The following is a 13,780-nucleotide window of genomic DNA, read 5'->3' on the forward strand; positions in this document are numbered from 1 at the left end:
CCTCCTAGCAGCCCTCTAATGGTCATCCATGAAGAGAGATGCTTGTAAAATGACTGATAACACATAATAAGACCAATTGCACGTGCTACATCTATTTAGCCTACTTAATCAGTTGGCCCTTGTAAGCCATTTATAACTTGAGAGATCTGTCTCACTTCTATCAGCACCTTAAAAAGGATATAAAAATGCTAAGTTACAAATTATTAATTCAGGATAGTTGTGACTAAAATCCAGGTTCCCTGATTTTTCTCTATCCCTCCCCCCCCTTTTTTTAAGGGCAGTATAATGCTTTTTGAATTAAATAAATTTGCATGCTTGCTATGAATTTTTGCAATTTCTTTTTAAACTAGAACTATTTATTTCAGGAGTGGGAACCTGTGACCCTCTAGATGTTACGGAACTCCAATTCCATCAGCCCCAGACAGTATGGCCAATGGTCAGGGATGATAGGAGTTGTAGTCCAGCAACCTCTGGACCACAGATATCTTTTTTTTCCCTCATAAGGAATAGAGGAAGGAGCTCACTGTCCCACAAAGTACTAGGTTGACCTAGAAAGAGCATCCACAATTAGCTGAGTGGTTCCACACATATGAGCAAGCCTAGACCCTCAGAAGAGGGAATCCTCTGCTCAGAGAGAAATCTATTCTGTTTGTTGGTTCTTGCAGACAACAATTTGAAATGAGTATAGCAGAGCCTCCCACTACTGTTCCATGAGATTAAAGAGAAAAGCCAGTGAAAGACTAAAATGATTTGTGTAAGGACTTTGGTCACCCCAGCAGCATAAAAGTGAACTAATTAATAAGAAAGTTCTCTAAAATCACAGCTGGCTCATATATGCATGTGGATGACTTCATTGCTCAATACTTTGGGCACAATCCTCAAGAAAGCTGCCTCATGAAAATCCAATTGAAATGAATGGGTATTGCCCCAGAGCATGGCAGGTCATTCTGTTTCCATAGAAAAGGGAATGGGGGACCTGGTGGTGCCTTCCAGATATTATTAGACTACAGCCCTTATCATTCCTGGCCATTGGCCAGCCTGATTGTTGCTGATGGGAGTTGGTAGCTCAGAAGCTTCTGAAAGGTTAAGGTTCCATCTCTACCATAGACCTTGTACAGGAGAACCTCCCAGTGGACTGGTGTCCTTGATACCTTGCAGATGAATGTATGGATTGTGGTTCTGTTGCACTGTGAGTAGTATTCAACTAAATAATAATGCTAGTGGAATGGTACTTTCCCCCTTTCTCCTCCCCCTGCATATGCTCCACTGCATCCTCAAATGTACTCCAGAGGGTTGGAGGAACCCCAGAACAGATTTAGGGGGGAGGGGGGAGAAAGTCCCATTGCATTAGTGTTGTTATCTAGTTGAATAATGCCCTGTATTAAGAAAGCTTAACTTGTAACGGCTCATTTGCACATGTGATTTCATGCTGCAGTCATTAAGTGTTGCATATGTACCCCATCCGCTAGATATCAGTACTAATAAGCCCCTGCATCTTAAAAGTGTGTTGAGTTCCTTAAAACTTAGTAAAGGATTGAATTAACTTGTTTGATTTGATATCGTTTTGATTGGCAAATTTTCACCTTCATTTGAGTATCTCCTACACCATGGGGAAAACTACAGACTATAGTGGAATAGCAGAACCATTGCGTTGAGAGCAAACTTGATTTTGAAGTCATGGTAGTAAAGTCCACTTTAAACGTAGCCACAGTGAAACCAAATCAAACAACTGCCATAAGCACTGACCATATAGACCTAGAGTTCCCATTTCCCTGGAGATCAAGTCTGCCTTGCTAGTGTTTGTTTAAAAGATACTCAGTGCTCAAATGGAGCATCTCAAGCACATAATCTTAGGCTTTAGATTTATTTTCTGTTTCCCATTTTAGGGCACAAGGAAAGCAAGAAAAGTCAGTGCCGGAGCCAACAATAGAATGCAGTAAGGCTAACTTCTTTTTTAGTTAAGCAAATGCTTCTCACTGCTGGCTAAATAACTGGAGTCAAGAATATCTACAGCATTCTAGAGGGTCAATTAAGCAGATGCTCAAAATTCATACAATGCTCAATGGGTAATAAATAGACCACTAGATGGAGCTTTTGGACCAATTCTCAAGATTTTTTCTGGTCCCAGCAACAGCATTTACTCAGAATGTAGCTCTTGTTCTTTTTTCCAGGTGCTCTAATTCCAAAGCTGTACCATTTAATTAGTATTGTTTGAATAAGAGACTTCAAATGAACAATATCTGGAAGACTGTTCAGCAGGCAAGACTACTTCCAAACTTCTTGTGTAGGGAGAGGGGAAAACCAAACATAGGCAATGAGATGAAGAAATTTTTGTGTCCCCTTACTTTGGCTGACAGGAATATTTGGTCTAAGGAGAAGAATGAAGTCCCCTTGAATTTTGAAAACAGTTGGTAAAGACAATCAGAAAATGTCTGTGCTGCCTTAATCCATTTTCTAGTTGAATGCCAGAATTAAGGGCTTCAGAATTAACATTATAAGGCATGGGACAAGCTCCGAGAAAGTGAATCTCAATATTTAAAACTTTGGCACTGAAATTCATGTTTTCAAAACTGGCTTGTCACAGGTAGATTTCAGGGAAATTCTGTAAAAGCTATTGTTGTGTTGCTGATGTAATTTGTAACACTTGACAACTAGGAGCACAGCACTTGCTCTTTTCCAAAAAGCTGCACAAGATTTACATGAGTATCTCATGTGAGTGCACAAGGATCCTCATCTAGCCTAAGATCTACAAACAAGGGTTGGGAAGTATAACCTGCATTATTCAATTTATTGGGACCCTATTCTTCCAAATAACTCGTATGGCATACATTGGAATTCCTCCATTTTATTCTCACAAGAACCTTGTCAAGTAGACCTGTTTTGCCCATAAGGCTAAGCCAAGCCATAGCTGAGCATGAGCAAGCAAACATGCGGGTACCCAGAGCAAAGATCGTGGGCTTAGTGCTCCTAGCCCAGTCTAACCAGTGCTGCACTATAAGTCAACTCAACTTTCCAGGCCTGGGAATTGTCTTGCTCTAACATACTGAGCTGCACCAAGATTTGTTCTTTGTTTATCACTTGGGGTTTGTCTAGAAGAGATAAATCACAAGCCCAGATTTCGCTTTAATTCTAAACTAAACCATAGCGTAGCCCTGTAGCAGCAGGGCTAGGGGAGGAGCACTACAGCTACAATCTTCAGGAACCTGCATGTTTGTTTACACTAAGCCATGATTTGGCTTAATGTTACATGTAAACTGGACTAAAGATTGGCTCAAGATCACCCAATGACCATCCTTTCTGACCAAAATTTGAACCCAGATCTCTGAATCCATCCTATCTACTTTACCATGCTGCTGTATTTGTACAGATTACTTGCAGAGTCTTCATTCTTGTACACTGTCATGTGCATCTCAGCTGATACTGCTATTTCAATTATTTATATTCCCACCTTTCAGGATACAAAACCTTCCACCATGGCTGCATATACATGCACATACCAAGTCGATAACCTTTTTGTAGGGAAGCTGGTGGCACATGGCCCTGTGGCAAGGTGGGCAGTCCATCTGGAACAGAAAGAGGCTCCTGATGTCTGTTTTCCCTGCCTTGCTTTTTGAGAGCCTTTGCATGGTACTTTGTAGTTGGTAGCACCTGGCCTCGTTTGGGAGATGGGGGGGTCCTTCCAGGGCAGGCTGTAGTGACCTTTATGCCTGCCCTTCTCACAAGATAGTTGGGCAGACCATATGAGGAGTTGGGCCTTATCAAAACATCCTTTCTCACCACCACCTGCCATTAGTGTAACATTCTTGCACACCCATGTGTTAAGGTTACCTTAATCCACAACCACTTTGAAAATAATGTCAACTTTTTCTTTTACTGGCTCATCTCCTACCCTTGTAATAGCAGCATCCTGTGCAAAAACTAAGCCAGTAAAGCGTTTCTCATCACTTTTATCTCTGTGCCAGGAAACGCTTCATCTGCTAAATTTCTGAAGGTAAGGCTGCTGTGAAGGCAAAGTAGCAGCAACAAAAAAGGTCCCCACAAAAATGACAACCCTACTGTTAAAAGCAAAGAAGAAGATGTAACAAAGGGAAAAAAGATGTATAGTTCCAAGTGGCAAGGAGACATTTTCCTATCGGTCTGCTGAATGTAGACTGCTCTGTGTGGATGCAGGATGGTACAAAGAGGTATTAGGAACCTGGAAAGCCGTCTTGCACAGAGTCAGACCATTGGTCCTTCTAGCTCAGTATGGTCTACATCAATGGTGGCTCTCCTGGATTTCAGGCAAGCTTCTCTCCAAGCCCAACCTGGAGATGTCAGAGATTAAACCTGGGACCTCCTGCATGCAAAGCAGATGCTCTGCTACTGAGCTAAGGCCCTTCATTATTCACTCAAACCCTGGGCACTATGCTGGTACAAAAGCAAATACAGAGCGAGATGTGTAAACATCTTTCCCAGCAGGTTAGATTGTGGAGACATTGTGCCATACATAAAACCTGGGATAGAATTACTCCAGCTTTGAGCATGTTCTTTAAAAAAATAAACCGTGATCAGAGTTCAGATCCCTACTCAGCCATGAAGTCCAGTGGGTGACTTTGGGCCAGTCACTGTCTCTCAGACTAACTTATGTCATGGGTGTTTCAAGGATAAAATGAGGAGAGGAGAACTGTGCATACCACTTTAAGCTCCTTGGAGTAAAGGTGAGAGATAAACGTAAGAAATGAACATAAGAAGGCATGAACATCAGCAAAACTCACGGATTACTCCAAAACAAAGTTAATATGATTTCTGACCATAAAGAAGACATCACAGGACATGCCCACATCAGATGCCTCTAAAAGCCATTTTCAAAACTCTTGTAAGAGTGTCACATCGCCAGCATCTATCTGAACTAATAATAAATAAATAAACTAGCAAATGCCTTCCTATAAAGACATGGGGGAGTCCAATATGCCCAGAATATCAATTTTTGTTGAATCAGTTTCAGTTTTAAAACTAAAACACAACACTTGGAGGTTAAAGCAATTTTCCATTGATAGAGCTGTCTCTAAAATCCTGAATATCCACTTTACAACATTCCAATAAACATTTATAAAAAAAACTAATGTGGGTTTAGTTTTCTGTAAGTTCCAAATATTTTCCTCCAGCAATCTAGGATATGTTGAGACAAAGTGGAAGCTTGGTCCTCTCTGGGTATTATTCTATGCATTTTATAAGAGCAACTGCTAAAAAAGGAAAACAATGGCCATTCCCAGTAGACACAGAGCATGAATTTCTATTAGAGTACAGGGCTAAAAGCTATCTCGGATTACTGAGAGCCCTTTTCAGAACCAGAAGAGAACAGACATCCCAAATCAGGACATGTATTAGCAGTGCCAGCTCCAGGTTTTGAGGGGCCCTTGAGCAAATTGCTTGCTTGTCAGGAAGAGTAAGGAGAGTGAAGCCTAGCAACAGCATGAGATGGGTCCAGAGGCCAAGCCAAGCACAAAAGCTGTCTATGTTGGAATGTATGAGGTTCAATTCCAACTTGGTGGGTTGAGACTGCATGGGGTTAAAAAGGGTAGCTAGGGAGGAGACCTCCTTGTTGCCAGGCTATACCTGTCATTTGATCCTTGCCATCTCTCCCCCTCCTGCTAGACTGATATGCAAAGGATGTTGATCCCAGTTCCTTCCCGCCTTCCCAGTCCTTCTTCTCTCTCTCGAGAGGAGCAGACATCTTTCCTTTGTCTCTCCCTCTCAACCAGCATGGGAGCTGCACTGGGACCAGTGCAGACTGCTCCAACATAGCTAGTTAGCTAGATATAGAACTCTTTCCTATCAAGCATGTACCTCCAGAATAAAGTAGTTGTATCTTATTTTAAAGCTTAAAGTCTCTGTCTGACTAATTTGAAGGTAGAATCTTAGCAAAGATTCAAACACGCACACATAAGCTCGCTCAATACTCTCCGCTCTGCTACACAACTCAATAGAATTCTGTCATTCTATTCACTCTAAGGCAGCCTTTACCAACCAGTGTGCCTCCAGATGTTGTTGGACCACAATTCCCATCTTTCCTGACCATTGGCAATGCTAGCTGAGGCTGATGGGAGTTGTGGTCCAACAACATCTGGAGGCACACTGGTTGGGAAAGGCTGCTCTAAGGTGTGTACACACACAGGAAGCTGCCTATGTCATGTATTTTTTGTTTGTGTATCTCTAACCCAGGAATGGACAACCTGTGGCCCTCCCCATGTTTCTGCACTCCCAACTCCCATCTGCTCTGGCCCTTTGCCATGCTGCCTGGCTGGAGTCCATCCATGTGGGAGTTGGAGTCCAACAATATCTGCACAAGTTCCTTGTCCTTGATCTAACCCAACCTCATCCACTCCATCCTTCCCCAAGCAGGAGCCCTCCAGATGCTTTGGACTACAACTCCCATCAGCCCCAACCAGCATGGCCAATTGACAGTGCTGATGGGAGTTGTAGTCCAGCAACAACTGGAGAGCACCAGGTTGGGTAAAGGCTAGTCTACGCTGACTGACAAGTAGTTCTTCGGGGTCTGAAGCTGAGGTCACCTCATCTCAAAAAGGATATTATAGAGTTGGAAAAGGTTCAGAAGAGGGCAACCAGAATGATCAAGGGGATGGAGCGACTCCCTTACGAGGAAAGGTTGCAGCATTTGGGGCTTTTTAGTTTAGAGAAAAGGCGGGTCAGAGGAGACATGATAGAAGTGTATAAAATTATGCATGGCATTGAGAAAGTGAATACAGAAAAGTTTTTCTTCCTCTCTCATAATACTAAAACTCGTGGACATTCAAAGAAACTGAATGTTGGAAGATTCAGGACAGACAAAAGGAAGTACTTCTTTACTCAGCGCATAGTTAAACTATGGAATTTGCTCCCACAAGATGCAGTAATGGCCACCAGCTTGGATGGCTTTAAAAGAAGATTAGACAAATTCGTGGAGGACAGGGCTATCAATGGCTACTAGCCATGATGGCTGTGCTCTGCCACCCTAGTCAGAGGCAGCATGCTTCTGAAAACCAGTGGCCAGAAGCCTCAGGAGGGGAGAGTGTTCTTGCACTCGGGTCCTGCTTGTGGGCTTCCCCCGGGTACCTGGTTGGCCACTGTGAGAACAGGATGCTGGAGTAGATGGGCCACTGGCCTGATCCAGCAGGCTCTTCTTATGTTCTTATGAGGTGTCTCCTTGTTTATCTGATCCTTTTAACTGGAGATGCCAGGAACTGAACATGGAACCTTCAGCATGCAGTGCATGTGTTGCAACATTGAGCTATGGTCCCTTCTCGTAAATCAACTTGGCTAGGTGGGGGGGGTAGAAGAACCTTGTCCCTTCTTTTTCTGGCCAACTGGCCAGGAAGCCACACACACACAGCCACTCTTCTGGGCAGTTGACAACCCCATAAACCTAACAAGCCTTGCAACAGTTAGGGACCCAAGGTACCTAAAGCATGAGATTATCTTCCGTGAACCTGCCCCAAAATTAAGATCAGCCTCTGAGGCCCCCCAACACATGAAGGAAGGTGGGTAGTGACCAAAGACAGGGCCTTTCCCACTGTGTCACCCTGCCTTTGGAACTACCTCAGCAGGCTCTTTAGTTTGTGAGTTTTATACTGCATTGGGATTTTATCACTGCTCTGTTTTTTATATGTTTTATTGTCTGGAATTTTATTGTATTTCATTGTTTTATCCTTGTAAGCCACTTTGAGAACTTCAAATGAAAAGTGGCTATTGAATGTCTTAAATAAAATAAATAAAGCTTGCTCTGGCATCTCCAACTCTGGATCTAGTCCTCAGACTAGATCAGTGCTTGTTCACTCTTTCTTAGCTTTCTTCTCACCTGAGCTACGCCTGTTCAATTGTTCCCTTATCCAGCTTTGATTGATCCATTTACCTGTGGCCTGGATACCATTACCACAAGCTTGGCTTTTGAAGGGGCTGCCCTTGGGCGCAGTATCGCCTTGATGGCCTATGCAGAGCTGCATGAGATAATCTTCCATTGTCCCATTAATAATAATCACCTCACTACAGGGATGAGGAACCTGTGGGCCTCCATATATTGGACTTCAACTTTCATCAGTCCCAGCCAGCATGGCCAATAGATAGAAATGGTGGGAGTTGTACTTTAACACCAGGCAGCTACCTCTGCCTTACCAGATCATACCAAAGATATATACAGCAGGCACAGATCTTTGGCCCATGGGTCAAATTAGACCTACCAGGGATCCTAATGTGGTGTGTGAGGCAATTTTCCCCAGTCACATCCACCTAGCCTCACTTCTGATGTCATATGACATCAGGTCAGGTAGGTAAAGCTATCAGGCAGGGCAGGTAAAGCTGCAGCTGAAAAGAAATAATTAGGAGCCTTAGAGTGATTTCCCAATTGTTCCTTGGCAAACAGAGCTTATATCTGATGCCTTTTAAATTTGGTGCCAAATGTGTAAGCTCCACTGTAACTGGTTCTGCTTGGGAGTTCCCAAACAGAGCTCCTGAGTCAAGCTGATCTGCCAAAAATGGCTCTTGCATTCAATGCTGATTCAGTGCTGAATGCAAGCCCTGCTTTTTGCAGGAATATTTGCAGGAATATTTGCAGACATGATTTGAATTCAAGCCTGAGCTGCAAAAGAAGGAAGAAGTTGGAGTGCACTTAGAGTGGACTCCTGATTCTTCCTTTGAAGAATTGTCATATGATGTCAGGTGACTGACCCACACAGAGTGGGCCAGTTTTTGGATCCGGCCCACCTGTCAGACCCAATTCACCACCCCTGATCTACAGCCTGTTTCTAAGAGCAGTAAGTCAGGTACCTGGGGAAGCTTTTGGGCATGGCATGAAGGAAATGGCTACCCTCTGTTTTTTGTCCTCAGAACTCAGAGGTATACTGCTTGTGGACATGGAGGTTCCATTTCACTGCCAAAGCTAATAACCGTTGAGAGGCATATCCCTTAGTTTATCTGAACGCTTCCTGAGTCCAACTCTCCTTTTGCCAGATTTTGAAACCTGTAATCAAATTGGTTAAGTTCAGAAGCCCCTTTTTACATTTAGCTAGACAGCAAAGCATGCACATTAAGCAGAAACTATCCACAATTTGCCTAATCAGTTTGGGGTTGAGGGAGGGTGAAACGATAGCGGATTTCTGGGATCTCACTCTTCATAGCAGTAAAACCATGCTACCCTAGGAGTTCGTAGTCACTGGTCCCATATTTTTGGAGATCATCCCAGCATCCTGTACAAACTATTCTGAGAAAGGAGGGTGAACCCTATCGTCAATAAGATGCAGGATCTCCCGTTGCATGTAGACTCCTGGGTCTGTCGTCAGGTGGCACCGACACTCTGTTGTGTCTGTGATTGGAACAATGCATGAGCAGTGCAGCAATGTGCCTCCGTTGCAACCCTGCCATGGGTGTAAAGGGACTGTGATTTAGCACACCCCCAGCTACACCCCTTCTCCTCCTCCTCCACCTCAAGCCAGATGCTGCTGCCGATCCGGCTGCCCTGGGCTCCTCATGCCAATCCGGACTGAGTAGTGAAATTCATCCCCCTTGGCTAGGGTAGCGATGCTGTTTCCATGAGCCCATGTGATGCTCCGATAGTACAGCAGCTGCAGCTCTCTCCTTCTCCTGCTCTTAAGCTCAGGCTGTCATGGCGACTCCCAACAATGTGACTCCCACCAACTGCAGCTGGTGGCCCATTTCAGCCTTGGAGAACGAGGCAGGCAAATCCACGGAGACCGAGGGAAACCAGGACCCGACACACCCGGCGTTCAGATCCAAGGACAGGCTGGTTTTGTACCATTGGACCCAGTCGTTCAGCTCGCAGAAGGTAAAAGCCCCCCTGGGTTCCGAAGGAAGGGATTTCCAGCCAGTCTTATATCTCATGCAAATCCCTGGATATTGCACTCCTAATAGCCAGGGCCGAGGGGGGGGGAGCGAGGGAAGCAGATTGTTTTTCCTTGGGGATGAACGAGGGAGTAGCTGGGGAGGCGGAGGTGTGTTATGTCTCTGCATTCTGCAATTCCAACAGCCTTTGCCTAAAGCAGGGGGAGGGGATCCCCTGCCTTCCTCTCTCTGATTTGGGGGTCAGATTTTTATGTTGAGTGTGGAGGGGCTTCTTGGTTTCTTTGGGGCCAAAGATGGGATGAATGGAGAGAGACAGAAGCATAGGAGGAAAAATGAATCCTGGTCATCCTTGGCCCATAATGATGGAGGCAGGCAGGCAGGCAGGCAGGCATGGAAACATACAATGGATGGAGGTGAGTTCTTGTCTATGCACTGTAAGGCTGGCCTGGGCATATTGTCTCCCAACTGTACCAAAGAATCCATTGACTTCTCATACTGCAGCACCAGGATTGAAATCCTGTGTCCCGGACTCTTTAAGATACTGTCGGTGGAAGGTTGTCCCTCCCAGTTTCTGCATGCTTCATCAGTGGCTCAGGGCAGGAGTGTGCACAGGACGAAACAAACCTCCCCTTTATCTTTTATAGCCACACACACACACAGAGCACCAGACATTTCTCTCGGCATTCATTATATATGGGGATTGAATTATGCATAGGGGAAGAGGATGAATGGGCAGGTTTCCTCAAGGCATAAGGGCCTCTGGTTTCTCCACTAGCAACTCTGCTCTCCTCAGGGAAACTAAGTGGAGCGAGGGCCCCAGTACACATGCATGCGCAAAGCAACCCCACACAAATCAGTGGGGCAGAAGGTAGGCAAATGTTCTGTTGCTCCTTTTGGATTGGTGAGTCACAGGGATGGCTTGTCTGCAGTTGCTCTGCCTGCAAAGCAATTTAACCCAGCTCCTCCCCACCTTTCTTGCACGAGAATACCCCTATTCAGGGCTTTTCTTTGTGTCTTTATCTTTGTCTCTGTGGTTGGGAAGGAAACAGTTAAATAGCTGCTCATACATGCTTTTCTACAACTAATCCAGAGCTAGCCCCACCTCTGTCATAATTGATAGGGCTCCACAGGGCAGCAGAATGAACCCTTAAAGTGACAGCACACAAATATACCATTGCTAAGTCCCCCCATTTGGATGCCTTGGTGGTGGTGTTCGTTCATTGTTTACAGAGAAGAAAGTATTCTCACTGCCCTGCAATGTATGTGTTTGCTTCCTGATGAAATCTTGAGTTACAAGTGCATAAACAAAGCATGTAGGGAATGCTCAGCGTGGCAAAGTGCAGAAGAGAAATAATTCAGATTACAACGCCTTTATTCGAACAATTTTATTTCTCTAGCACAACTCTGGGAAACTAAGGGCCCTCCAAGATACTGTTGCATTCCAACTCCCATCAGCCCCATAACCAATGGTCAAGGATGATGGGAGATGGAGTCCAACACCATGTGGAGGGCCACAGGTTTCCCATCCCTACTCTAGGAGCAGGGTGAGTTCAGCAGCCTCCTTGTGTGTAAAGAAGGCTGTACCCCTTTATTGCTGTATCTCAGAGTAGGGGGATCCAAGGGCAAGTCCCCTGACTCATTCAGAAGATTGTAGGATTTAGCTCCTCTTTCGCTTTGTTACTTATATGGTCTGGTGCATGCAAAAGCAGAGCATGTACAGGGCTGAGTATAGACATGCCCCTCAGTGCTATTAAGATGCTACAGTAGATCAGGATGTCACTGACAGAGTGACTTGTAGCTTTCCTTTTTTTTCCCTGCCCCAGGCCAGAGCATACAATGAATATGCCAATGTGCTCCTAAACTAAAGCCATTTTCTCTTAGCAAATAGAAGAGAAAACCAAGGAGTCAAATCCACTTCTTGTACAAACTGACAACACCAGAGATAAAAGGACTTACAGGCTCTAAAGCAAAGCACTGAACCTATTTTTTTTCTAGTTTATTCTCCATAAACCGGACACAGAGCATTTGGAATTCTGTACTAAATTCTGCAACCACAAAAACCAGTTTAATGTGATAGGAATAAAATATCCAAATATTTAACATTCATTATAGTGTTTTATAGAATCTCCATAAATATAATATCTGATTATTTTGAATATTGTTTTGTAATTGGCATAAAATGGGACTGCAATAGACGGCTGCAACTTCTGAAGGTAGAGATACACTTACTGTTGTGATGGTTCCAATGTATCTTCACTTTTTTCTGAAAACAGGGCCACATGACGGTGGTCAAATTCCAACCCTTTTTACTCTAAAGCCTGGTCAGATCAGCTCAAGTGTTGTAAACCGCCCAGAGAGCTTCGGCTATGGGGCGGTATACAAATGCAATAAATAAATAAATAAGTGTTGTTGTTTTTAAAAAATCAGCTTCAGACAGATTTTGTAACTGATTAGTAGAACAATCCATTGCCCCTCCAGGTATGGCCAATGGAAATGCTTTGCTGTAGGCTCAGGAAGAGACACTGATTGTCCTAATGCCTTGCTGTGGGCGGTCCTGAAAGGTCTGAAGTCAGAAGTGGAGAAGGAAAGTGTGTCCAGCCGAGGTCAGAGTCATTTCAAAATGCATCTAGAAAAACCATTCTTGCTGCTTTTGAAGCGACTGGTGTGCCCACAGCCTGAGTAATGTCTGTAAAGAAGGTCTAGAAAACAAAGGAAGAACTGGAAGCTGTGTCAGCTACAGTGGGCTAGAGACAACTGTGTCCTAACTCAGCAAAAACTAGCAACTCAGTTTCAGGGTTCCAAAGAGAAATAGAAACTTGATTTTAAAAAAGGAAATGTGAGATTCTCAGGCTTCTAGGTGTCACATTATATGCCACATTCCACATTGTGTGTTGACCATGATGTGGATGTTTTTAGTCTAAAAATTAGACTCTGCAAAGTCTTGGCAATTCCTGATTTCCATTTCCTATTTTGTTTTTAAGAAATTCCAGCTAGGTTGAACTAATAGGGGTGAGGATGCAGTCTCTGAGGAAGTTGTCTTGGCTGAGATTTTGTCTAGAGCTCTGGTGCATTATTTGATTATTTGAGTCACCAGAATCCCATGGATCAGATAAATTGATAGTCTTTGTTAACCAGGTTAGACGAGAAGCAAACTAACATTCACCACTTTTCTCTTTGATTTGGAAATTCTTTCAGCTTCACAACAACCTTCTCAGAACCTTTATCAGTATTCCCCCCACTTTTTTTACACATGGGGAAGTGTAGAACAAAGGAAGTTACAAAGAATTTTGACATTGAAAAGTTCAACAGAAATTAATTATACTAATTATATTAAACAATGATCCCATTTAGTGATTGTAACAACTTGCTCAAAGACACAGTTGTGGACTCACTCAAACAAAGTTTCCCTTGTAGCTAGTGCTTAATTCTTGGATAGAGGTTGGAACTCAGATCTGCTTGCAAAAAAACTTTTGTAGTTTTAAATTTACTTAATCTTAACCATTCCTATGTAATTTAAAATGTGTTTATTTATGGTTGGTCTTGTGACCGTAATAAAGTGATGATGATGATGATGATGCAAAAAAACTCCCTCAGAAATTATGATTGTGATTGTGATGATGATTGATTAAAATGGTATCCCGTCCTTTCTCCCAGAAGGAGGCCAGGGCAGCAAACAAAACATTAAGAACACTCTAAAACATCTTAAAAACAGACTTTAAAATATATTAAAACAAAACATCTTTAGAAACATATTAAAACAAAACATCTTTTTTTAAAAGCTTTAAAAACATCTTAAAAAACAATTCCAACACAGACACAGACTGGGATAAGGTCTCTGCTTAAAAGGCTTGTTGAAGGAGGAAGGTCTTCAGTAGGCACCGAGAAGATAACAGAGATGGTGCCTGCCTAATATTTAAGGGGAGAGAATTCCAAAGGGTAGGTGCCACTG

General features: G+C 43.5%; 1 protein-coding gene across 6 annotated transcripts in view; it reads left to right on the forward strand.

Annotated features, from left to right (window-relative positions):
• Window positions 1–9,494: 9,494 nt before the first annotated feature.
• The window catches only part of GDAP1L1 (ganglioside induced differentiation associated protein 1 like 1), a 62,887-nt gene continuing 58,601 nt past the window's right edge, over window positions 9,495–13,780 (forward strand). Inside the window, exon 1 of one of the 6 annotated variants that reach the window (XM_061631409.1) lies at window positions 9,495–9,814. In XM_061631409.1, coding sequence (XP_061487393.1) covers window positions 9,635–9,814 — 180 coding nt within the window. In that variant the 5' untranslated portion in view covers window positions 9,495–9,634. Of the gene's footprint in view, window positions 9,815–9,970; window positions 10,245–10,541; window positions 10,700–11,315; window positions 11,376–13,780 lie in introns of those variants that run through there. The other 5 variants (XM_061631406.1, XM_061631410.1, XM_061631407.1 and 2 more) reach the window with 5 other exon arrangements.

The sequence above is a fragment of the Rhineura floridana genome, chromosome 6, assembly GCF_030035675.1.
Source record: "Rhineura floridana isolate rRhiFlo1 chromosome 6, rRhiFlo1.hap2, whole genome shotgun sequence".
NCBI lineage: Eukaryota > Metazoa > Chordata > Lepidosauria > Squamata > Rhineuridae > Rhineura > Rhineura floridana.